At 50.6% G+C, this 22,910-nt stretch overlaps 10 protein-coding genes and 1 non-coding gene across 11 annotated transcripts; 5 read left to right on the top strand and 6 right to left on the bottom strand.

Moving 5' to 3' along the window:
- Window positions 1-2,167: 2,167 nt before the first annotated feature.
- Window positions 2,168-2,926, bottom strand: PMZ80_002576 (uncharacterized protein; the record flags this gene model as incomplete). Its single annotated transcript, XM_064871008.1, has 1 exon — window positions 2,168-2,926. One exon carries the CDS (start codon window positions 2,924-2,926, stop codon window positions 2,168-2,170), a length of 759 nt encoding a protein of 252 aa, XP_064733461.1.
- A 422-nt stretch (window positions 2,927-3,348) lies between these two features.
- On the bottom strand, window positions 3,349-5,187 carry PMZ80_002575 (uncharacterized protein; the record flags this gene model as incomplete). Its single annotated transcript, XM_064871007.1, has 6 exons — window positions 3,349-3,798; window positions 3,847-3,976; window positions 4,021-4,132; window positions 4,176-4,322; window positions 4,366-4,761; window positions 4,809-5,187. The coding sequence occupies 6 exons, from the start codon at window positions 5,185-5,187 to the stop codon at window positions 3,349-3,351; spliced, it is 1,614 nt and encodes a 537-aa protein (XP_064733460.1).
- Window positions 5,188-5,984: 797 nt separating this feature from the next.
- Window positions 5,985-7,355, top strand: PMZ80_002574 (uncharacterized protein; the record flags this gene model as incomplete). The annotated part of the gene is made up of 3 exons (XM_064871006.1): window positions 5,985-6,126; window positions 6,171-6,565; window positions 6,612-7,355. The coding sequence occupies 3 exons, from the start codon at window positions 5,985-5,987 to the stop codon at window positions 7,353-7,355; spliced, it is 1,281 nt and encodes a 426-aa protein (XP_064733459.1).
- A 533-nt stretch (window positions 7,356-7,888) lies between these two features.
- On the bottom strand, window positions 7,889-8,779 carry PMZ80_002573 (uncharacterized protein; the record flags this gene model as incomplete). Its single annotated transcript, XM_064871005.1, has 1 exon — window positions 7,889-8,779. One exon carries the CDS (start codon window positions 8,777-8,779, stop codon window positions 7,889-7,891), a length of 891 nt encoding a protein of 296 aa, XP_064733458.1.
- A 1,295-nt stretch (window positions 8,780-10,074) lies between these two features.
- On the top strand, window positions 10,075-11,712 carry PMZ80_002572 (uncharacterized protein; the record flags this gene model as incomplete). Its single annotated transcript, XM_064871004.1, has 3 exons — window positions 10,075-10,630; window positions 10,687-11,349; window positions 11,405-11,712. 3 exons carry the CDS (start codon window positions 10,075-10,077, stop codon window positions 11,710-11,712), a joined length of 1,527 nt encoding a protein of 508 aa, XP_064733457.1.
- Window positions 11,713-11,774: 62 nt separating this feature from the next.
- On the bottom strand, window positions 11,775-12,611 carry PMZ80_002571 (uncharacterized protein; the record flags this gene model as incomplete). Its single annotated transcript, XM_064871003.1, has 1 exon — window positions 11,775-12,611. The coding sequence occupies one exon, from the start codon at window positions 12,609-12,611 to the stop codon at window positions 11,775-11,777; it is 837 nt and encodes a 278-aa protein (XP_064733456.1).
- Window positions 12,612-13,159: 548 nt separating this feature from the next.
- Window positions 13,160-13,824, top strand: PMZ80_002570 (uncharacterized protein; the record flags this gene model as incomplete). Its single annotated transcript, XM_064871002.1, has 3 exons — window positions 13,160-13,172; window positions 13,220-13,674; window positions 13,726-13,824. 3 exons carry the CDS (start codon window positions 13,160-13,162, stop codon window positions 13,822-13,824), a joined length of 567 nt encoding a protein of 188 aa, XP_064733455.1.
- A 546-nt stretch (window positions 13,825-14,370) lies between these two features.
- On the top strand, window positions 14,371-14,485 carry PMZ80_002569. The gene has a single exon. It is a non-coding gene; the product is annotated as a tRNA-His (tRNA).
- A 902-nt stretch (window positions 14,486-15,387) lies between these two features.
- Window positions 15,388-16,473, bottom strand: PMZ80_002568 (uncharacterized protein; the record flags this gene model as incomplete). Its single annotated transcript, XM_064871001.1, has 1 exon — window positions 15,388-16,473. One exon carries the CDS (start codon window positions 16,471-16,473, stop codon window positions 15,388-15,390), a length of 1,086 nt encoding a protein of 361 aa, XP_064733454.1.
- Window positions 16,474-17,154: 681 nt separating this feature from the next.
- Window positions 17,155-17,535, bottom strand: PMZ80_002567 (uncharacterized protein; the record flags this gene model as incomplete). The annotated part of the gene is made up of 1 exon (XM_064871000.1): window positions 17,155-17,535. One exon carries the CDS (start codon window positions 17,533-17,535, stop codon window positions 17,155-17,157), a length of 381 nt encoding a protein of 126 aa, XP_064733453.1.
- Window positions 17,536-20,209: 2,674 nt separating this feature from the next.
- PMZ80_002566 (uncharacterized protein) lies at window positions 20,210-22,635 on the top strand (the record flags this gene model as incomplete). Its single annotated transcript, XM_064870999.1, has 3 exons — window positions 20,210-20,481; window positions 20,538-20,866; window positions 20,918-22,635. The coding sequence occupies 3 exons, from the start codon at window positions 20,210-20,212 to the stop codon at window positions 22,633-22,635; spliced, it is 2,319 nt and encodes a 772-aa protein (XP_064733452.1).
- Between the last annotated feature and the right edge of the window lie 275 nt (window positions 22,636-22,910).

Genomic DNA, 22,910 nt, shown 5'->3' with positions numbered 1-22,910 from the left:
TTAGCTATTATAACCTTTACGATTCTTCCGCGTACAGGGACTATATATCGTAACCCCCGCCATTATTAAGCACAAATCACCGTGTTTCTCATAATTTGTACATAGAGCCATTACTTCCCTACTAACTCTTTTAATATTGTTTATAGTCTTATAACAATAAGAGGTTAAGGATTTAGGACGAGAGCGTTTCTAGATACCTATTAGGAAAGAAGGAAACATCATTAGAGAAGACCTACGACAAATATATAGGCGCAGGCAGCTTCTTATATTATTACTAAGATTCGTTCTTAGGATAAGAACTATCCTTAAAGGGGGATAGTGTTACACGCTAGCCTAATTATAACCAGGTAAAACATATAAACACGGTTACCGAACGGCTAGTATAACTTATAAACTAATTAGAAGGAGTGAGGCCGAGTAACTGCCGTATTAGGCTTAGCCCTAAGTAGGTTAGCTCTATTAGATCTGTTTACTCTATAATAGAGCCCACAGAGCGTATAGAGTACGTAAAGGATATATACTGCTTCAGATCTAGTCACTCTTTTAGATAGACTCTCCGTAGTCAACTCATATTACATACTTATACCTACCTAGTAATTATACTCTTAGCTCCGTATACTCCACTCCTATACGCCTTCATTATATCCTTCCTAATAGGAGCCCTAGCTGCGTACCTATACCTAACAACCTTATAATAGTTAACCTAACTACCTGAGACCCCTCTAAGGCTCTAACTATCCTTATATAGTCAGTTTCAAGGAGTACCTCTAACAAATCGCTATTTAAGGTAAGAGTTAAGGAACGAGGTATCGCGGTATTCTCTAAGTAGCCCGAGGCCGTTAAAAGAGGAGCTTCTTTAACCGCGCCTCTATTATTCTTAGGATTTAAATTATCGTTTTTAGGGTTTAGCTTATTACGTTAGTCGTTACGCTAGGTTTAGAATTAGGTTAGCTAGTTATTAGCTATCTTAAGTTATCTTTTAATATAGTATAAGAGAGGTACGAACTACTTAAGCGTAGTTAGGAAAGGTTTATATATAAGGAAAGGAAGAGGGTTCTACTCGTATCGTAGTTAGGGATTTTATTATTCTCTATTTACTTCTTATACTATAGGAGTGTTTCTAATCCTTCTAATACTTATTTACTACGAAGGGTAATATTGCGCGCGTCGGCGTAGTCGCTATAATCTTATTAGTAAATTAACGGGTACCTTACCGCTTAGATTCTGGTTTTGCGACGAGGTCGCTATAGACTATTACCACTAGGTCGTACCGTACCGTGTCGTGAATGCGATGAGGTTATCGCTAAAGTAAGGGTACTATAATTCGTATCGTACCTTGTCGTACCGTAAGGTGCGAACCGTTATTGCCGAGAGTCTTATAGGCGGTATAACTTAATATTACGGGTCTTAAATGACAGGTAACGTATATTATATTGATGAAAAGTTATACGGAGGTCTAAACTAGAGGTTACGACCGAGGCGACGAAGATAGGTCGCCGAGGTGCAAACCGAGCAAACGGTCACGTGCTGGCTCGGTCACGTGCTGGCTTGTGATTAGCCAACCGTAACAGATATATGTGATAGTAGAAAGGTACTTATTACAGGTATATCTACTACGATATATCACGATTTGTGATATAATATCTTACACACTGTTCTCCATTCCACAACATTATCTCTCAGCAGCTGAACGATGAAGGGTGGGAGATCTTAGAACACATTAGTGCTAGGCCCTCTTGTCCTTATAAAATAGATGAATCGCTGTAGGGGCAACTTAGGCGAGACTGCTTCGATTCGAGACCATTTGACGCGCCATCAATGCGGACACTGGCACGACGTGACTTGTTAGCAACTCATACAAAAGCCTAGGTTTTAAATGTGACTGAAGAGCGAATTTGACGGCAAGTACTTGCGTCGTCGAAGAACCATTCGTGATCCTCGTTCAAGTCATGTCTTGATTCTGATACCCAGTGCGAATTGGGCCCAAGGGGCTGTGGAGACAAGTTGATCCTTCGCCATCTCATTTCCTAGGCTTCTCCTCCCCTCATGATCCAGTATTTGCTTGTGTGTAAGATGAGTGTCCATAGTCTAGCCACTGTTCGAGGAACTGTCAGTTTCGCGAACACGGCAGCGTCGGACACTCGCTTGAGCTGCACTCAGGGGTAGCTCAATGGTTACCGGTCTCTTCGCTAGCATCAACTGACCCATCAAGCATCACTTCATCGTCTTCAGCTCTCACCCAGCTCGAATCTGCTTCGCACTTGCTCCGGTCTTCGTTCTTCTCATGCTCATGAAATGCGCAGATATCAGTCCATTCTGGTTGTCCATGCAGAAGCATCTGCAAGACTGCATGGGCTACTACTGGTATGTCAAATGGCTGAGTTCGTCGGAGTTCCAATTCATCTGTGACGTTATCACCGCCTCTGAGCTTGTAATCTAGCTGCTGGGTCATGTCCCAAACAGCAAAAGTCTTCAAGTGACATTCAGATGGGCCTGTCTCGAATAGAATGCGCATGGCGTCGGAGCTCATGTAGTGTTGACGAGAAATCGAGTGGAACCAATCTACGATGTTGTTCTTGAGTTGAGCCATCATCATTCGATCAGCAAGAATGTAGAGTTTGACCAGTCGAGATTGCAGTCTGTCAACTTGGGTAGCTGCGGAGAGATCGTCCAAGTGAGATGCTGGTAGGCATAGAACGCTTCTTCCCTGATACATCCAAGCAATGATGGTTCGCATTGCCTCATCGTCGTCCCAGTCAGCGAATTCAATCTTCTGCTCCTGAGCTTCTTGGGTGTGCTCTTTCATAGCTCCTTTGACGAAGGGTGACTTCTTGCAGGCAACATGCTTGTGAACGACGAACTCGGTGCCGGTATTCGTGACGACAATCGTGATGGTAGAGCTGAAATCTACCCAGGGCGACTTCATTGCTCGGTATGTCGAATATCTGCTTCTGAGGTAGACGAATCTTGTTCGACCGTGTAAATTGGGTTGGTGGCCGTGATCTGCACTGGTTTAGATGGAGTAGGAGATCCAGGAATCGATCGATTGGCACAGGCGACGTAAAGAATAGAATACCACTTAGGTCGTGGTCGGCTGATGTGGGAGTGCGTGACGTGGTAGCTGTGAATGTGTTTACTCCGTTACATGTCCGTTCATTGACATCAAATTTTCTTCACCATGGTTTGACTTTGGCATGATGTTGAGCATGCACCGAAGCTAGATAGGTTGAATGGAAGGACGGTACTACCTGGGACTTTGAAGTAGTGGAAGTGCATGCTCTTGGGATCTCGGTCATACAAACCTCACTAGACCTCCACAATGCTGCCAGTAGGTCAAGCGCTGAAAGGTCACAACCTGGACGACTCGGTGAAGATGAACAAGTTGCGCCCTTTCTTCTCCTTGTCTTGTCTGACGTATCCTGATCTGCCAATTGGCTCTTTCAAGAAGCTTGACAACTGCTGTAACGTCGATTCGTCACCATGATTCGCAATGAAGCGGTGGTCGTTGCTTTTCAGCCGGCCGACGACATGGCCTCGAGAAGGGTTGCCTTTCCGGTCGAACTCGACTGTATATGTTTCGACCACCGCTTCTCCTTCAGCAGTTGCGTCGACTTCCGGAACAGGAACATCTGTGATCATGGCTGGCAAAGGGTTCTTTCCTGGATATGGAGATCGGTCTTTTCGTGGTTCGCTCGAGAGGCAGACAGCGTATTGATACGTAGCGACTCCGCCATTGGCAAGAACAAGACCGCGCTGCATCTTTCCTTTTCGCAGCTCGCGGACCATGGCGGGGAATGCCTGCAAAGAGGATCAGTCATTGAGCACGAACATCATAATCCCACTCACATGCATAGAGTAATTGTTACCAGCTCCGCCGAAAGAGGTCAGACCACCAAGGAGCGTGATGGGCTTTTCAGGCTTATCGAGGCTTAGACCAAGATGTGCGCATGCCAGCTTTGGCACAATCGGAAAACAGCTGCCACGTGTTAGTCATCGCGAGACTCAGATAGAGCCACCCACGAATAGAAGTCGTAGCAATCGATCTGCTCCTTCTTGAGGTCCGAAGCTTCCAATGCCGCATCGATGGATCTGGATATACAAGGAGCGGAGAAGAAGTTTGGTCGTTCCCAGACTAGAAGATGTCAGCTACGCGCCTTCCATATTGAGAAACTCACAGTCATAGCTGTCTCGAGTTCCTGCGCCTCCAAGTGGATAGATCCATTTGTCCTTCGGTACTCCAAGTTCTTCAGCGAATGCTGTTGAGGTGAGAATGCAGGCGCCTGCCAGGTTCACAGTATTGAAGGCGTTCATCAACATGGGATCTGCCCTCGTCAGCATATGTCAGGCCAGTTCCACTACACATACATGGAAAGCAGATCATCCTGTTCTTCTCCGATACGCTGCCGATATATTCTTCTGTCGCAGCAGGCCGACCGTTGTTCCAAGCATAAGGGTTGTTCTCTGCCACTTTCGCGAATTCAGCATACAGCTTCGCTGATTCCTTGTTGTTATCTGCTATGGATTGGCCTCGGTGAGCTCGAAAGCCGTTCTCGAATAGTGGGTAGATGTGAATGGGTGCTCCGATATTATGAATATTACCGAGACCTCCAGTGTTGTCAGCGGCCCAAGCTTGACCTACCATAGCATTGAAACTACCTTCGGGCAGATCTCGTCCTGTTGGAGAGAAGACTGAGTCGACGACTGTTTCGAGTTTTGTCCATCCTGGAGGCGGCAATTTCTTGGCTTTGGCGAAGGCGTTTACTGCGTTATTGTCAGCGGCAGAGTCACGAAAGCTCCAGTGCTCATACATGATGCGAGAGCTTCACCACCGGTGACTAGTGCGACTTTGCATTTGTTCTGAGCTATCCGCCTTGCAGCTTCGTCGAAAAGTCTCCCTGGCTGATTGCCTCCATGATCAGTGTACTCTTTGTGAGTCGGGCTAATGCCGAGCTTGGAGCAAAGAAGGCCCGGAAGATCAGGGTAGGGCCATGTCCAGGTTCGGACCACAGCTATGCTGTCGATGCTACTTTGAAGTTTCGTTTGATCTGTCTTAGACAGTCCAGCATCTGCGAGTGCTTCTTGTATTGCTTGCAAGATCAGTCCGGACGGTTCAATAGCGTCTTCGAGCTTCAGGGAGCGGTTCACGATATCGCCGACGCCGATAACGACAGGCACGGGTTGAGTCATCTTGATGGAACAGCAAAGATCAACACACTGTTCTCGACAGCCGTAGAGACATCAAGGTATTCGGGCTCTGAACATCATGATGGGATGGAGCGAGGCGTCGGTAACTTGACAGCGTGAGGTGGAAGCTGAGAGCCGAGGCACTTTCTCTCCGTGCCAAGAGAACGCGTTCAATCGCGTCGGGTCACTGGTTGACAGCGTATACACTCCTGTTGTTGCAGCTCAAATCAACGATACCTCACGTGTGAATGGTTGCATTCCTCTTGTGTTGGTGGTATATCTTGCCGTTCTCGTAGCGAGGACTGCTGGTGACGTGGGAAAGGTCCGGGCTTGGACACTGTGTCTTATGAGAAACTTCAAGTCTATATTGTCCCAGCGAACTTCGCTTCTTGACGGCTCGAGATGCGAGCAAACTAGAAAAAGTATACGAGACATCACAACAACCATGTCCTTCATATCGCAGCTTGTATGTAGCGTTCTGGGAACGCTGCAGCAGATAATCAAGTCCCGGCTATCGGATATCCGTCCCCACACGGGACTATGATTGGTTAGATTACGTTGCGGGCCGGGAGAGGTTGGTTTGGCTGTTCCTGATCTGCGCTTCAACAGCCGTCCATGACGTTTGCTAACTGCATCCGGATGCTTGAGCTGCCAGGAACAGGACGAGCTACGGAGTATGCAAGGTATGGAAGGTATGGCGCAGCTCCTCCGGCCGATGACAACATGGAAAGAAGTTGGGTAGCTACATATGGGCGACGCAGCTGGTCCAAGCTGTCTTCCTCAACAAGCACCCTTCCGCCATGACTCGAATCGCGCCTCTCGTTGCAGCCCTTGTGGCAGCGACTGTTGCTCAGCAGCAGGATCCCGGGGTGATTAGGGACCCAGGCACGTACGGTCCGCAAGTCGAGATCGCCCATCTCTACTACGACCAATGGCCGACAGGTAAAGCCTTTCACAATCAGCTCAGCATATACTAACGGATACAGGCATTGCGGTCTCGAGATCTGGGCGCATGTTCTCGAACTATCCTCCTGCGCTTGACCCCATGAACCAAGCATACACCGTCGCCGAAATCTTCTCGAACAACACCGAACGACCATATCCAAGTGCCGCGATCAATTCTCCACCCGGAGGAAGGATCAACAACACGGTCTTCCCACCAACTGGCGCAGGTCTTGCTGACTACTTCATTGGCGTGCAGAGCGTGGTGATTGATCCTGCCGATCGCCTTTGGGTTCTGGACACCGGAAGAGTCGCGACTCAGAATGGCACACAGTTGACTGCAGCATATGGAGGGCCAAAACTGGTCGGAATTGACCTGCAGACGAATTCCGTGTTTCAGACCATCGTCTTTGACCCGATGGCTGCTCCAGCCGTCTCGGTATGATTCTCAAACTCCTTCCAAGTGCGCGCGCTAACCTGACCAGTACCTGAACGATGTCCGCTTCGACCTCAACCCATCAATCACGGAGTCTGGTCAAGGCGTCGCATACATCACTGACAGCTCCCCCGAAGCACACAATGCGATCGTGGTAGTGGACCTCGGAACAGGACAAGCTTGGCGACGTCTCATGAACATACCAGCCACCCAGGCAGACGAGGGCTTCGTCCCTACCATCTGGGGTCAACCAGTATACATGAACGGCACAACAGGCATGCCCATCGGCAATGTCAACTTTGGTGCTGATGGCATTGCTCTATCTGCCGATGGTGCAACATTGTTCTTCGCCACAACTGGTGGCCGCGAGCTCTACAGCGTACCGACCGAACGTCTACGTGACCAAAGTCCATACGCTGAGATCCTGGCCCGGGGTGCTGTAGGCTTCCGTGGAGAAACTGGATTGAAGGATGGTATGGAGACGGACACCAACAACCGCATCTATGCTGGCAATATCGAGGATAACAGCCTTTCGAGTTACAACCCGGAGACTGGTATTCTTTCGACCTTTGTCAGAGATCCGCGATTCAGCTGGACCGATACTTTGTCGGTAGGATTCGATGGCTATCTCTACTTCACTGAGAACCAGTTGTGGTTGAGCCCATCGTACCAAGGTGGTGTTGATCGACGACAGAAGCCGTATGTGCTGTTCAGGGTGAAGCTGCCAAATGGTGGTACGAAGGTGACGCAAAATGCGCCCGGTTCCAACTCGACCATGCGCTTCAGATATTAAGCAGGCGTGCAGCTTGGATTAATGCAAGCAAAGTTATATCTTGATGCTTTCTGGCTCGGATCTTCAATATTCTTCTGCTGCGTGGATGATGTGCGGCGCTTCCTTGGCTCGATCATGCTCTTACGGGGTCTCCCTTTCCTCCTTCCAGCACGAAATCTGGTTCAGATCAGGAATAAATTGGTGAGGTGCCGCAAGTACCGAGCACCTCATGAGCGCATTCAATGATCTACCAGAATCATGACGAACCGCAGATTGATGAAGATCATAAAATATGTCTCTCAGTTGATTTCATTACAATTCTATATACCCCAATGACCTTACTTACCCTTCTGACCAATTCTGGAACGCTCCAACCAATGCGCCGGCTTGCTCATGCTAGGTATACAATTTGGTGTTTGAGGCAATCAATCTATGTCGTCTGTTCGTATCTTCTGCTGTATGTATTACAAGAATATCAGCAGCCCTTTCTGCGACAATTGCTACGCAGTGGTCTAGAGCTCGGTCTCTGACCGTTCGTTTGCTTGTTTCTTCCATCACAGCGCCAGGGGCTGCGTAGCTGTATACCATTTGTAGCTCATCGCCTTGCTGGCCTTGCTCCCACTTGAACCGGAGCTTACTACGCTCGGAGCAGGTCTAGGAGCAGGACTCGGGGCAGGGAGTGCTGCAGGTGCGGGAGCAGGCTGCACCATCGGCGAGGGTGCGTAGTATTGCTGCTGGTACTGTGCTTGGCTGTGGCAGCCATGGTGTCCGCCGCAGCCCATGTGTTGCTGTGGAGGTGTCGAGTAGATGACTATCGGCTGTATCTGTGGCAGATGAGGCGTCGAGTAGTTGTGCATGTACGGGTCGGGACGGTATCGATCTCGACTGCGTTCTCTTTGGTAGCTTCTTTCACTGCGGTGATGTCTCGGCTCGTCATCGTAGTAGACTGGCTGGGATGAGACGTGGCGTTTTGATCTACTGTGTCTATGGCCGTCTTGGTCGTCGTCGTAGACTGACCTGGCTGGTTCACGTCGCGACCTGACCGAGGGCGCTGCTCTTGTGTGTCTTGATGCTGCGGGTGAGGCACTCCTCCTTGATGCTGAGTCGTCGGGGCGTACTTGTGGACTGATTATCTCCTCGTCTACCTCTTCGAAGATCTCTGTTGGTGCTCTATGCCTGCTCTTCGTTGGGACTGGTGCTGAGGTTACTCGATCTCGTGGCTTGCTTGAGCGGGATGGTTTCTGAGCTGGCGGTGGAGGGGGAGCAGCTTCAACAAGTAGCTGTTTTATCGATTGCTTCTTGACTGGCTCTTTGAACTCTGGTCGTCCTGTGATGTAGGCAAGTGGCCCTCGGAATGCGTTGACTGGATTGACGGGCTTTGCTGACTTGCGTGGAGGAGGTGCTGGCACTTTCACCCATCCTTCGTTCGATAACACAACCGGCATGATTAGTTTTGATCTTCTTTTGCTTCTGATATCTGCTAGAGTCAATTATCATAGCACAGTAAGTCCCATCACGGAAAGGGCAGGGAAGTTGATCGAGGCATTGTCGTAGCCCAGCCACCAGAATTGCAATCCGGGTGGCTGGACAGGGGCGCCAATTAACAGGCACAACATTTCACGAGATTGCAGGCGACGAATAGGCTCAGGTTGCGTGTCATGTTAGGAGTATGTTATCTCACGATGAGCGGGATGGTTTGAACTTCACTTTATCGAATTCACCACATGGTTGATGAAGATGGGATGCATCGATAGAAGTTGCGCTCGGGCAAAACACTCGGCCGGAGTTTCCTGTCGGAGGCTATATCGCATAAAGCTGCCGCCCGAGTGGGCAAGCTGAGCCCGGCTTGCTGGCGAGGAAACTATGCCGAGGGAGGGCAAAACGACTCGCTGGATGCCGACACTTGCTTCTACCGCGCCTCTGAAGAAGCGTCCACTGCCCACTGTGTCGAGGATATCGATGATGCATAGACAAACGTTGACTTGTTGGTATTGCTCGATTGCAGCCCGTGCCTTCGAGATAGTTATGCGGGCCGAAACACCGCATCTGCTGCAGACAACGGCCATCGGCCACATGACGGGGTTGCAGTACTCTACGTACCGAGAATGCGAACACCTCACCAGACCTAACAAAAGCAAGGTTTCATGCTGGACGAGAAGCCACGCCTCTTCCTTACTCCCAGCATTCAGGACAAGTACTTCGTACGTGCTTTCCTCGAGTACCGACTGACTCAAGCATTCGGACTCATGCTTGCCGCGCTTAAGCTTTTCCGGCAGGACGCTGCGTCCCATCTCATCCATCCTAGACCACCCCTGCAGCTGATCGGAAGCGTTCCTGCGTCTTCAGTCTTGCGGCTTTATGTGCTTTGCAAGTTTGCAACAATGGTCCGCCCATAGACTGTCAGCCCCCAAAGGCCGAGCAGTATGAACTCATGCCATGATGCGCCCACAACGGTGCAAATCTGAAGACTGCAGCGACTGCGCGGATTTCCTGTTGCATCCTCCTCCTACAAACATCTCTGACCATGCGTTAGGCCTAAGCACGGAAAGCTCGCCGCATAAGCGCTGGCGATCGATGTCGATCAACCACTCCAACATGGCATGATGCAGCTGATGTATTACCGACGACCTCGGGCATGTTTTGACCAAAAGTTGGATTGCAAGTCCATCTTGCGTCGAAATGATGGCCTTCTTCCAAGGAGTACCGGATTTACATCACCACTACCAGCACCACAGCGAAGATGGTTCAGCGATACATATCTGGCCGACGCCAGTTTAACTGGTACAACCTGATGATCATCATCGGCGCCTCCTTCGGGTCCATGTCATATGGCTACGCGTCCTCTGCGATAGCACCCATCCTTGCGCAGCCCACCTTTCTGCAATACTTTGAGCTCGACACCCGATCTGACAGCACAGCATTACAAGGCACGTTCAATGGCGTCTTTCAAACGGGCGGATTTCTGGGGGTCTTCACTGTCAGCTGGTTCGCGGACAGATATGGACGCAGGATGGGCATTGCTGTTCCTGCCGTGATCCTCGTTGTCACCGCTGCCCTGCTTGCTGGCTCGACCAATGTGGCCGAATTCATCGTTTGGCGCTTCATTGCAGGAGCCGGCACATTCATGATCTTGGCTGCTGTGCCTACATACATGACGGAGGTGGTCCCTCCAAGGAACCGTGGCATGCTGGTGGATATTCACGGCGCTGCGCTTCTGTTCGGGTATATGGTTGTCATCTGGATTGGCTATGCCGTATACTTCTGGAGTAGCGAAAACAATTGGAGGCTTGTGTTTGGTAAGTCCGGCAAGAGTTCTGAGGAAGGCAATAGGTGTATCTAACAGGACCATCAGCACTTCAAGCCTTCTTTCCGCTTGCGGTGCTCGCAATGCTTCCTTTCGTCCCTGAAACGCCCCGTTGGCTTGTTATGAAAGGTCGCGCCGACGAAGCAAAGAAGGCTCTCGACAGGCTGCATACACCCGAAGAAGCTGTTCTGGAGTTTGAGCAAATCTGCAAACAGCTGGAAGTCGATCGAACGTTACCCAGCAGCTATTGGTCGATGCTCACAAAAAAGTCATATAGAAAGAGGACGCTTCTGGCCTTGGGCACAACTTGTGGCATCCAATTCTCCGGCATCCTGGTGATCAACAATTACCAGCCGACGTTATATGGCATTCTCGGATATGCAACGGACCGACAGCTTCTACTGGAAGGAGGGTGGATCACACTGGCTTGGGGCGCAGGTGTCGCGGGCTGCTTCATCATCGACCGACTACCGCGGCCAAAACTGATCGCGGGTTCGTTGGCTGGATGTATGGTCTGCCTGATCATAGTTGCGGCACTCATCGCGAACTTCGTGCCAAGCGATAACACCTCAGCCACTAATGCTATCGTTGCATTCATCTTCCTTTATGTGATTTTCTATGAAGGTGGACTGGATGGCACACAAGCTGTCTACCTCGGGGAACTCTTCCCTACACATCTGCGGGCGAAGGGTATGAATATTGGCATGGCAGGTCAGTCATCCTTATTCTTTCTTTCATATTATCTCGCTGACATATTACGCATAAGGTATCTGCTTGATGAACATTGTCTGGCTGCAGTCTGCGCCCACCGGCATCGCTAATGCTGGATGGAAGTACTTCCTCGCATACATCATTCCGGGTTGTCTCACCGTGGTTGGGATATGGTTGTACTTCCCAGATACCTGGGGCGTGCCATTGGAGGAGGTCGCGGCAATATTCGGGGATGCAGAGGAATTGAAAGTCGAGTCTGTAGCTGCTTCGGAGACTGCTACAATGACAGATGAAAAAGACGGCCCGCAGCATCTCGACCATAGCGGTCATAAGAACTCTGTCGAGCAAAAAGAGGTGGTGTAGGGTGCGAGCTCAACGACGTCAATCACAAGCTGCATGATCACAATTCAACACTTCGTGCCACGCTATATTCCAACCTCATCTTTTGCGCCGTCGACAGGGTAGGTAACAGGGTGGATACCTGCTCCGCCGATAGCCTCAGACGCATTCAGGTCACACAGCAAATCCGTCATCGAATCATACTTGGAGTTCCAGCACTTCTCTATATATCTTCCAAGCACAGGAGCGTCGTCTACTGGAGGCAGTTCTTTCGCCTTCAGACGCCTCTCAATCTCATCACGATCTTTGTCGCTCCTCAAGCCTTGCATTGAATCTCTACACGTCTCCATGTTGAACATTGCCGACCCAAGTGCAAAGATCTCCGATGCAATCGAAATGTCTTTACGCCATTTACCACCATCGTTCACCCAAAGCTGATGCGTCTCACGATACATCATTAGCGGACTGCCACCATCAATTGCAGCCGCTCCAAAATCAGCAAGCTTCAAGTTGAGCTCGTTGTCCAGGAAGAAGTTTGGGACATAAATGTCACAATGGAGAATGCCACAGGAATGGACAAATGCCAGTGCTTCCGCGGCTTGTCTGGCCCATCGCAACAGAACATCACTACTGGGAGCAGACTTGGAGCCACGGCATTCCCTCAAGAAGTTGTCCATGCTTCCTTTCTGGGCGAGCTCGAGAATTAAACCGAGCGGCTCGTCGACGCCATAGAATTTCAGAACGCTTGCTGGTGGGTTATGTTGGGCAATGCGCTCGTTTGCTGCGAGCTCTCGTCGGAATTGTTCCTCACAGGGATAGTATAACTTTTTGTCGAGGACCTTGACGACTTTTTGAGTGTTGCTTAAGCGGAAGATCGTGGCAGTCCAGCCGTCGGCTAGGAACTGGCGTTCTTCGTGAGCCATTGGGCGATCAACTGCAGTTGGATCAGGGGAACCAGTGCAAAAAAGGTGCGTATTGATGTCTGGTATCAGATCGAAAGGAGCACTAACGAGAAGTGTACAGACCTGACAACGACGAACATGCCAGATAACTCTCTATTTCAGGCACCCATTGCATGCATCCCTGCAGCGCCAGACCATTTCTGGCCAAGCTCTATTTAAACCTATTGAGTGCATGCATAAAGAGCTGATATACAGTCAAACAATCATCAGAGCGATGCTCACCAACAGCCTGTTCTTACGAGTCCGCTGGTCTCTGGAAGGATGAATTGTTCCAAGCCTGGGTCGATGGTGCCTTCCCAAGAAGGAATCAGCATGGGCTTATCACCTTATCTTATCTTGCAGCTGATCTCGCGTTTTATATGATCTTACGCGTGGAGTGAAGACCATCAATTTACAACAAGAACTTCGAAAATTTGACCCGCACATCTGGTTGTGCGACTGTTATCTTCGTTGACTGTGTCGCTATTCTGAGTTACTGCATTCTCGCTATCAGCCACGACTTTGCTGCCATGCCTCCAAAGAGTATGAGGTTCATGTGTCTCTTCTGTTTTCATGCTGACTATACACAGGAAAATCAGACGCTACAGATGCTGCCGGCCCAGCCACGAAGAAGATCCAGACCACTTCCCCGAAGATCTACACGCGTGAAGAAGTCAAAAAGCTCGATCGTTCGGTTCTTGAAGAACTCTTCCTCGAATCTCAAGAGCGCGCTCAGTCCACCGCACTGACACCACTATCGGCCACATCCTCCAAAGTCAATTCCTCGGCCTCTTCATGGACCGAGGACAAAATCAAAGACAGTGCCCGCAAACTGCGAACCACCATTGCCAGAGAAATCAAGAAGCAGATGAAGTGGCAGCCGTCATGTAAGACCGGGATGACCAAGTGGAGCTACAGCAGTGCTGTTGCACACGAGGATGTCTTCTATAAGGCTTTCCGAATTGAGAAGGGCGGGAAGAAGTGGAAGCAGAAGAAGGTGCCGATGAGGGAGTTTGAGGCGTGTTTTGGTATTGTTACTGCTTCGGTGAGTTGTGTGATGTGATGTGAGGATACGGATGATGCTGATGAGATGTAGGTGCGATACAATGATCTGAGGATCACGGGTGAGCATGTTAATTTGCATTGGGATAGGGATGAGAATACGTTCCGGCTTGCGGGGACGTATGGACTGTGAACAGTGCGCGGCCGCTAGCGCTTCTACCCCCTGTTTCTCGCAATCAAGGACTGCATTCACACATCTCGCAACATGCGATTCGGCGAGCGATATCAAGCATGGAACTGAGTAGTCACAGGTGTGGAGTAAGAGCATTGAAGCAGAGAGCGCTGAGGGAAGTTCGACGTCTACTAAATTGCTAAGTCAATCATGCCAGCTCTATTTGCATCAGTTTCCTACATCTCCTTCGACGCCTCTGTGGTCATTGCTGTCTCGGCCGCACAGACATGCCAACCTCCAATTTTATCAGCTGTGAACGCCTATCCGACGACCCACAATATCCAAGTGATCCTATGGGAACTCAAGAGTCTAGTGATATTCCTAATTTGCCATATTATCACGGAGCTTATGGACGCATTCGAATATAGCATTTCTCTCCCATGGCCAGGTTTTACGGAGAGTCCACACTCGCCGGCAACATCCCTTTGTCCAACCTACCACTCAACACAAAGGACTAAAGATTTATATGCTGCATCACCAAGTTATGTCGCAACTCCAATAGGAAAAGCCGTCATAGCTCAGTGGTAGAGCGTCAACCTGTGGCAGACAAAGAAAAGGGTATGGGTTCCCTTGTTCTCCTCAGGACAGTTGAAGGTCGTGTGTTCGATACTCACTGACGGCATATCTTTTTGTGGTTTACGTGAGCTTCGCATCAATCTTGACCAACGTTGCTGCCACTTTGCTGCGTCCTGACCATCATTGTGGATGGCATACCTTCGACACGCTCTTGATCATGGTTGATGACTTTACAGACGGAAGCGCTGAGTGCCGAACGTGGCGAGCCGCTTGATCAGGCAGAAGGATCTACCAAGCGACTTGAACGTCAACAGCGGGTTGTGCACCATGCAGAACTGTGATGATAGTCTGATCACCGCTTTTTTCCCATTACCAGCAAAAGGGTGCACTTAGCAGGTTAGGGCTTCAATGCTTCGTCTCGTCATTCGCGGTGTGTATGGCACCTTCAAGCAACGATCACATTCTGAGTTTAACCCCATCACAAAGAGCATAGACCTCAACCCCAACTACAGCAAAAAGCCATCGTAGCTCAGTGCTAGAGCGTCAATCTTGCAAGTGGCAGACAACGCAAAGGAAGAAAGGGAAGCGGGAAGTCCGCCTTTGTCCACCAGGACGTTGATGGTTCTGCGAAGTGGAAGGACTTAGCTGCTGCGCCAGTCGACCGTATTATTGGCTTCCAGCAGGACGCCCGACGTCTCCATCTTTTTGGACAGATGCTTCCGGGAGCAAGACAGAGAATCATAACGTTTGCGGAAGCGTATTGACAGGCTTCGTGGTTTGTTTATACCCGTGAGCACAGCGCCGCTAGGTCACAAGCCGGTTGGAAGAAATGACACGATTCTATATGTGCATTAGGGGTAAGTGGTACTCAACATCCGTCTTTCCAAGACACCAGCTCGAACAGCGGCTGAATTCCCAGTGGTGTAGGTCCATGTCATGCTCCATTCTACCTCTCCACACGATACATGCTTCCATCCGCTGATGCCATCTCCATCTCCATCTCCTTCCTCACCACTCAAATTTCTCCCCAACCCACCCCTCACTCATCTCCCACAACTTCCCCGCAATCTCCTTATCAACCGCATACCCCGGCGCCGGTGGCTTCGTCGCAACCTGACAATCACTCAAAAACGATGTCTTCCCCTCCCCTTCCCCTCCAACACTCAACTCCGGATCACACGCCGCCACCAGCGTCGTCGCAGCCCCCTGCCCCAAACTCTTATACCCCATCAACCCCATCTTCAACTGCTTCTTATGCACAGACTCATACCACTCCTGATCCGTGCTCCTCGCCAACTCAGTCCGCATCTCACCCGGGTGCAGCGCGATGCTGACCACGCCGTGCTCGGAGAGTCGTTCATTCAGCCCGACAGTGAAGAGGATATTCGCCGTTTTGGACTGCCCGTAGGCTGCCATGGGGATGTAGGTCATTGAGTCGTTGACGTCGAGGTCGGCGTTGCGCATCATGGCGAGGTTTGGGCGTTCGTTGTCTGGGAGGGAGGAGATGGGGGTTGTGATGTTTGGGTCTGTGGTGCGGAGGGGGGAGACGTAGGTTGCTAGGCTGGAGAGGTTGATTATGCGGGTTGAGTTGGCTGGGGATGTGGTTGAGTCTGCTGCGGCAGCTAGGATCTTGGGCATGAGGAGGTTGGTGAGGAGGAAGTGGCCGAGGTGGTTGGTTGCGAGGTGGAGTTCTATTCCGTCCGGGCTGAGGGTTTGAGTGGGGATGTTCATTATGCCGGCGTTGTTGATTAGGAGGTCGATTTTGGGGACATCGGACCAGTTGAGGACTTCCGTGGCGGCGGTGCGGACGTATTGTTGGGAGGAGAGGTCGACTTGGAGAGGGCGGTAGGAGACGTCGGGGTATTGGGCTTTGAGGCTATCGATGCATTCTTGGATTTTGGTTGTAGAGCGGCCGGCGAGGATGAGGAGGCGTGGGGATTGGGAGGCGAGAGCTTCGGCTGTGGTGTAGCCGATTCCTAGCTTGTTGATGCCGGTGATGAGGATTGTGCGGTCTTTGATGGCGGTGGGGAAGGCGGCGGCGACTGTGAGGGCTTCGGTGGTGGGGCCGAAGTCGGGGTGAGTGGTGGATGCCATGGTAACGGTGTCAATGTGTAAGTGTGTGGGTGAAAGTTGAGTTTGGTAGAGTGGTTCTGGATTGGGTGCCACAGCTTATACTGCTGTGATGAAGAGAGCTCTTGTCGCGATGTGACCTGCTTCAATTTTATGGTTTTGTTCCATGATTGCGGTAGGCCTATGTATTTATACTGTTCCTTGCTCCTGGACCATGCAGTCACCAGTAGATTGGGATCGGAGTGGTGGTATGGTGCGTCTTAGCCACTCGGAAGTTTGGGACTCTGGTTGGCTCAGGCCAAGGATAGGCTGACTTGAAGCACCGGTTAACGTCCAAATATGCTCGAGGATTGTGAGATAAGTCCTATCACCGACTATGCCAGAACGATACAATCATCCCAAACATGAGTCCTTGCGACGTCGTCCATCCGAAGCCGGTAGTGGAACAGAATGCCCAAGCAGCAAAGGGGGGTTCGTTCTGCTCCATTGATTCGCTCGCTCGGTATTGCTCTGTTGTGATTGGTTCGGGGCCGATAGGCCCCGCTTCGCCCAAGCTCATCCGTGCCGCGCCTTGCCGCGAGCCTCTAGCTTTTGTGTCAAGCCGGGACTCATACTAGGGAACATTTGAGTCCTTAGCTCAGCGAGTTTCGACCGATTCAAGCGCACATGAGCCACCGTCATATCAGAAGGTGGTCTTGCTTTCCTTCAACCGACCAACTCCGACCAGGTTTGGGCAAGGTCATCATACTGGATTGCAGTGCTACTACCAGGAAGAAATTTTGTGCCAAAGCCGCACTTCAAGATGATTCTCCCTGAGGGTCCGTCCGGTAGGATCACCTTGGCTTCCTTCAACCTGTGTTCCGCAGGCGGCACCGGCAGCAGCAACTCTTGTACCGTCGGAACGGAAAGTAGGTCAAACTCCTCATCTGCTGCCTTGAGATCGTCATAGAACTCGCGTTCCTCGAGTGCCATGGCCTTTCTTGCGACAATCGCGGCTATATTTCCATCCCATATTCCTTCCTTGTGCAGCGTCGACTCGATCAGTCGGATCGCCTGTAGTCTCATACGATGGTGGCGACATTTCATTGCTGTGTAGAAGAGCGGAGCAATCCATCCCATATCTGAAGTGGAATCCGAGCTGGAATCCCCGGTATGGTGGAAGTAGCTCGACTTGAGACCATTGGTTCCTAAGACATTCTTGTAGCTCTGTATGCAGCAGCTGATGATAGAGATAAACTCGGATGTATGGTCATCATATGATGTCTCGTTGCTTGACTTGCTACAGACGCTTACCATGATACTAGCCATCGTATGGTACATACGCAAAAGGAGATAGGCGAAGCGATCGAGGGGGTTGAGCATGTGCGACAGGTTTCTTAACGTTCTGTCAAGATTCTCTATCCAGCACTGGAGCTTGTCTTGTATCAGTCCGCAACTGGTGTGAAGATCTGCTGTCATGCGTGTCTCGTGAAGGCGGTGTTCCTCCAGAAGGAGGATTTGAAGCAGAAGATATTCAAGCATGCGCCTGGCTTGATGTATAGAGTCAAAGGTGTTTCCAGTCTGGTGGGACTCAGTAAGGGCGACGAAATGGTAAGATAATTGCACATCTTGTCCCAGGAGTTTTGCTTGAACCAGTAATCTTGTGAAGATCGTAACAATCCAGCCATCAGTAAATGTGATCGGGGTTGTCAAGCCGTTGGGTGATATGCCAGCAAGCGATCCACGGTCTTGAATTATAGCCAATCCATGCTGCAAATGGTTGATGCCTGTCCTGTAATGTCCACTTAGAAAGTCGAGATAGATGAACGTTGCGCAAACAAGAAGAGCCACACGGACGGATAACCGTGTTTGATCTGAAAGATGAGGCTGAAGATGCTCAATCGCTTTGCCGTATTGCTGGAAGGCCAGCAACTCTTGTTGAGTATTACCCTGCAAGGATCGATCATTGGCGTGAAGGACCTTCGTCCTGTGGGTGGCGCTTAAGGCCAATACAGCGTGTAGTACCGCTGGTTCTGCCAAGCTTGTCTGGAACAGCAGCGTTGTCCAGTAGGTCGAGACGAAAGCGCCCGGTAATTTTCTCGCACTTCGACAAATGTACCATTCAAAACACTGTTGCTCATCTAGAGTCAACTTGAAGAGTCGAAGCGTTCGTGGCGTTGTCGTGCCGGTCGACATACGTGTGCTGCGTTCAAGCTGCTCGGAAGTATTTTTGGAGGTTGTACATCGCTGACTGTACGCATTGCGGCCGCCGCCACCCCAGATGCCATAACCGTCACAGGTACGTTCAGTTGAACGACATCTCTGGCAACTAGGCCACTGCTCATCACACTTCACCTTCCGTAGTCTGTCGATAGCACAGTCAATTCATGCACAAATCCTGAAATAGCCAGACTCACTTGCATGTTCGGCAGCCGGACTTGACCTTCCTTTTACCGGATGTGGCTACTTTCCGAATTTGTGGCTGACCCATGAGTGTTTGGAAGTTGATGCGGTAAGAACGGCTGTGCTTCAGACTTCGCAAGGCTCTGATAGCTGTAACCAGATGCCCATGATACAGAAGTCGCTTCTTTCGAATTCGAACATTGCTTTTCCGAATTGGTCCCACCTATCATACGAGCTTACATGTCTGAACATGTGCATGACTCCAGTCACAGGGTGCAACACTCGTTGCCTAGTTCTGTCTAGTGTGCTACCCCAGAATAGATCTAAGGCCGTGGGTGGCCGTAACTTGAGGTCTACTACAGCCTGAGCAGGAGAAGCGTGCTAAACAGCTCAGCTCGGAGCTAAGAACTGCTTAGCTAAGCGTTCTTCAATTCGTCAGCTCGCATTTCCTGCGTAATGGTTGGCTGTCTTCAAGGCTGACGTCATTGCGCCTCAAGCTCTTGCTACTGTTATCGAAAACAGCTCATCATCCTCCTTCTTGCGAATTCTTCGTCTAGAGTACGCCAGGTAGTAGCCATCATGCCATCACTAAGTCCCAAGGAGACTCACGCAGCTCACTTTCTGCAACTGGACGATCCTGTCTCCTGAATTTCTCATCTGCTCGGCCTTGTCCGGTGACCTGTCCTTCCTCTGCAACAGTCTGGAAGGCAACACCTCCTTCCTAACGCCGATAGCTCTCAAGTTGTACGGATGTCTTTGTCATGTCTTTTCGCGCACGGCCACCACACGGGAGGACGCCAAGAGTGAGCTTCCAGCGAGCACAGACCTGTAACCGAAAATAGCGTCTATTGATGTAAGACCCTTTCCTTCTCGTTTTCACGCTCATGCTCTACAAAATCGGTCTGTACTTTTTGCCCAAAAGTACAGCTGTACTGTCACGGCAGGTTGTAAAGCCTGCTACTGAACGCTCTGATAGCAGTATCAATAGATACGGCAAAGGTCCTTCATTTCGAAGCGTGGTGTGCTCAGATCATGGCCAAAGCGGCAAAGTACGCATCCGGTTTCGGATGTTCCCGAGTTCCTTTGTTTTTAGAAACAACCTCAGAACAGCAATCTCAATATTTTGAATGCAGCTTGCAGGTTGCAGTGCGCCTTTGTTTTGAGGAAAGGTTGTTCCAGGAAATGAGGCAAAGATTGCCTGGCCGCAAGCGGCAATTGTACCAACAATGAAAGCTGTCAGCTTCGAAATGCCAGATATGGGACTGCATCTTCGGGACCGGTCCCACGTCCAATAGTTGTCAAGACTACCTCATCCTGTTAGCAGGCATCGCAGACTCTTGAGTGTAACGCCAGATCAGCTTGCAATAAACAAGCAAACATGGCAGATCAGACTAAGCAGACCGATCTGGTCAACTGCACACATAGCGAGACACCAGAACCCAACTCACCAAAACCCAACTCACCAGACCCCAACTCACCAGTGTCTGAACCGGAGGTTGTAGCGAGCTCTGAAGACGAACAGCAGACTCCAGCTCTTCCACTGCCTGAGGCACTTCCACTGCCTGAGGCACAAGAAGACGAAGAGTCATCCGATTCAGGGTCAGAGGTCTCTGCACCACACACCCCTGAAAGCATCAGTACTAGGAATACGTAAGTTCGGGCTCTATATCTTCCTTACGACAACACCTCTTACTGGCTTCTTCTAGTACGCCCGAGGCAGATGATGTGTCTGAGCCTGCAAGTCCGCGAGTCGAAGACACTACGCCTTTGAGGAAGAAGCTGCCAGGAATGGCGCGTCAAGGCCGTCCTTCCGACATTTCAGTCCCTGGTCCATCACAGTCGGCGACTAGGTCAAACATGACCCCACGTGGCCTCCCGACGCCTATTTCACCTAGGTGGGCCGACCATCCCCAGAAAACCATCCTTCGAGCAGACGGCGTAGATGAGCGATGTATTGAGGTGTATTGCAAGCAGCAGAAAACTAGTCTCCCCGCTTCTTCCGTCCAGCAAATTACCAACAAGCTCATCTATCAGAGTACAGATCCAGAATATCCGGTCGAAGATACATGACCAGACTGTCGACCAGACTACATCCTGATTCCCCTGGACCGCATCGAAGAAAATGATGACGGACGATATGTTATCAAGTACAAGCTTCGCCACCCTGAGGATGACGAGGTGGGAGAATCAGGTTATGCACCACGCACACCCGACAAGACAGGAGTAGGTTACGTTGTCAAGAAAAATGGAGACCGGTCTTCAATTCCTCGATTTGTTGTAGAAGTCCAGGCTGAGAGAGCTTATCACATTGCGGAGCTCGAGGAGCTTGCTGAGAAAGAAGCACAGGAGCTGAAGAAGATCCGACGACAGGAGAAAGTCTTCTTCGCAGCTCTCACCTTGATCTCACTGGCTACTCTCGCTCTTGTCAGGCCATTCACCTACGCAATCGGGGCGCTTTTGGCCCATTCGACAGTATTCAGCTTAGCATGGTCAGCAATTTCTCACACTGTTCGTCAGCTCTTCCAACGAGCTATCGTCCAAATTGCTGTGTTCCTGGTAGCCCTGTGGCACAAGCTAGAGGAATGGTTTTTGCGCCTTCGCATTACCACTGTTGGGCTTTGGCGTCGACTGCGAAACAGTTGGGTCGCAGGTTTGGTCACTATCCTCGCCAGCAAAATACGCCTGAGCTTGAGCTGGTTGTTCGCGCAAGTCTTCAAGGTGCTGCGATATGGCTGGTATAGACGGTACAGCGTCTTGACAGCGATTGTGCTTGCTAGTCTCTATTACTTCCGCGGAGTATATGATGGGCTACTACCATCTGGATCGAGCTTTATGCCAACCTCAGAGACACCTACCTTCTCAACAGTCATTGCGAGCGCAACGGCAATGACGCGCCTACCTAGCAGATGGCGCGAAAGCCCGATGCGTTCCTGGCCAACCGTGACCTGGGCAGAATCAAAAACGTTTTTGGACACGCTGTTCGACACGTTCAGGAATGTTGCCCTACCTCCCATCATGAACTTTTTCGACTGGACCACGCTCATTGCACTTACAGCTTGCATTGTTCTTGTGCCTGGGGTTAAGCTCGGCTACAACGCTATTGTCGACTGGCTGCGACGGAGAGATCGACAGACTCCTGTGATCGACAGTCGCATACCACGCGGCGTACTACACGCGACCATGAACTCTGGCGCACCCGGCAAGACAAGCCCAGTCGTTTACAAGTTCTTGGCAGGCTTGGTATACATGGTGGAAGAGCTCAAGGGGAGATGGGTAGCCGCGCAGACAACCGCAGAGAACGCATGCGCCGGTATTTCGCGCTTACTCGGTGATCATTTCAAGAAGGTCGCTGGTCTGCTCATTGTTGCGCTCCTGACTGCGAACGTCGCACTCGGCGAGAAATGGACAGAATACGCCAACATCCGATACGCCATAATCGCCATCATCCTCAGTGCTTACTGCTACCCTTATTTCTTCGCGGCGCTGGGGTGGCTACTTCGCCAGGTAATGGTCGGGGCGCACACGATCTGGTCCTTGCTAAAGAAACCTGCACCTCTGATAACCAGATGCTACCATGGTCTCAAGGATCTTGTCGGAGCAGTGGCTGAAGTTGTGTGGGATTTCGAGTGGAAGGTGATCATCCGTGTTGTTCTTGGTCAAATTTATGGAACCATTTGGCTGGCTAGCACGATCTGCTTGGGCATCTGGATGTTCTACGAGTTGAAGGGACCGCTGCCGGTGCTGGACATGATGATCAAGTACTCTGACGGTGAGGAAGGTCCGCGCGTGCGGGTTGTTCAGTAGGAGATGGGTGAATAGGGGTATGTTGAAGGATGGAGCTTTCTGATTGGCTTGTGGAGTTACGGTCGGCGTTTTTGGGAGGCGGTGGAGGGAGATCTCACATCAAACAGCCGGCATGCTGAAGTCTCTTGTGACCTTAAGCAGTAGATTCCCACGTTTGACACCAAGCATGGATGCTTTGGCGGAGAGGAGATTTGTCATTCCCCGCACTACGGGTTGGAGATGGCATACTTGTGCATCAGGGTCATTGCGCCGTCCCGAGGCTCGAGGGTTGTTAT

This window comes from Knufia obscura, assembly GCF_036327395.1.
Source record: "Knufia obscura strain CCFEE 5817 isolate CBS 148926 chromosome Unknown scaffold_2, whole genome shotgun sequence".
Classification (NCBI taxonomy): Eukaryota; Fungi; Ascomycota; class Eurotiomycetes; order Chaetothyriales; family Trichomeriaceae; genus Knufia; species Knufia obscura.
The sequence above is the reverse complement of the archived record's forward strand: the minus strand, read 5'-3'. Positions and strand labels throughout refer to the sequence as shown.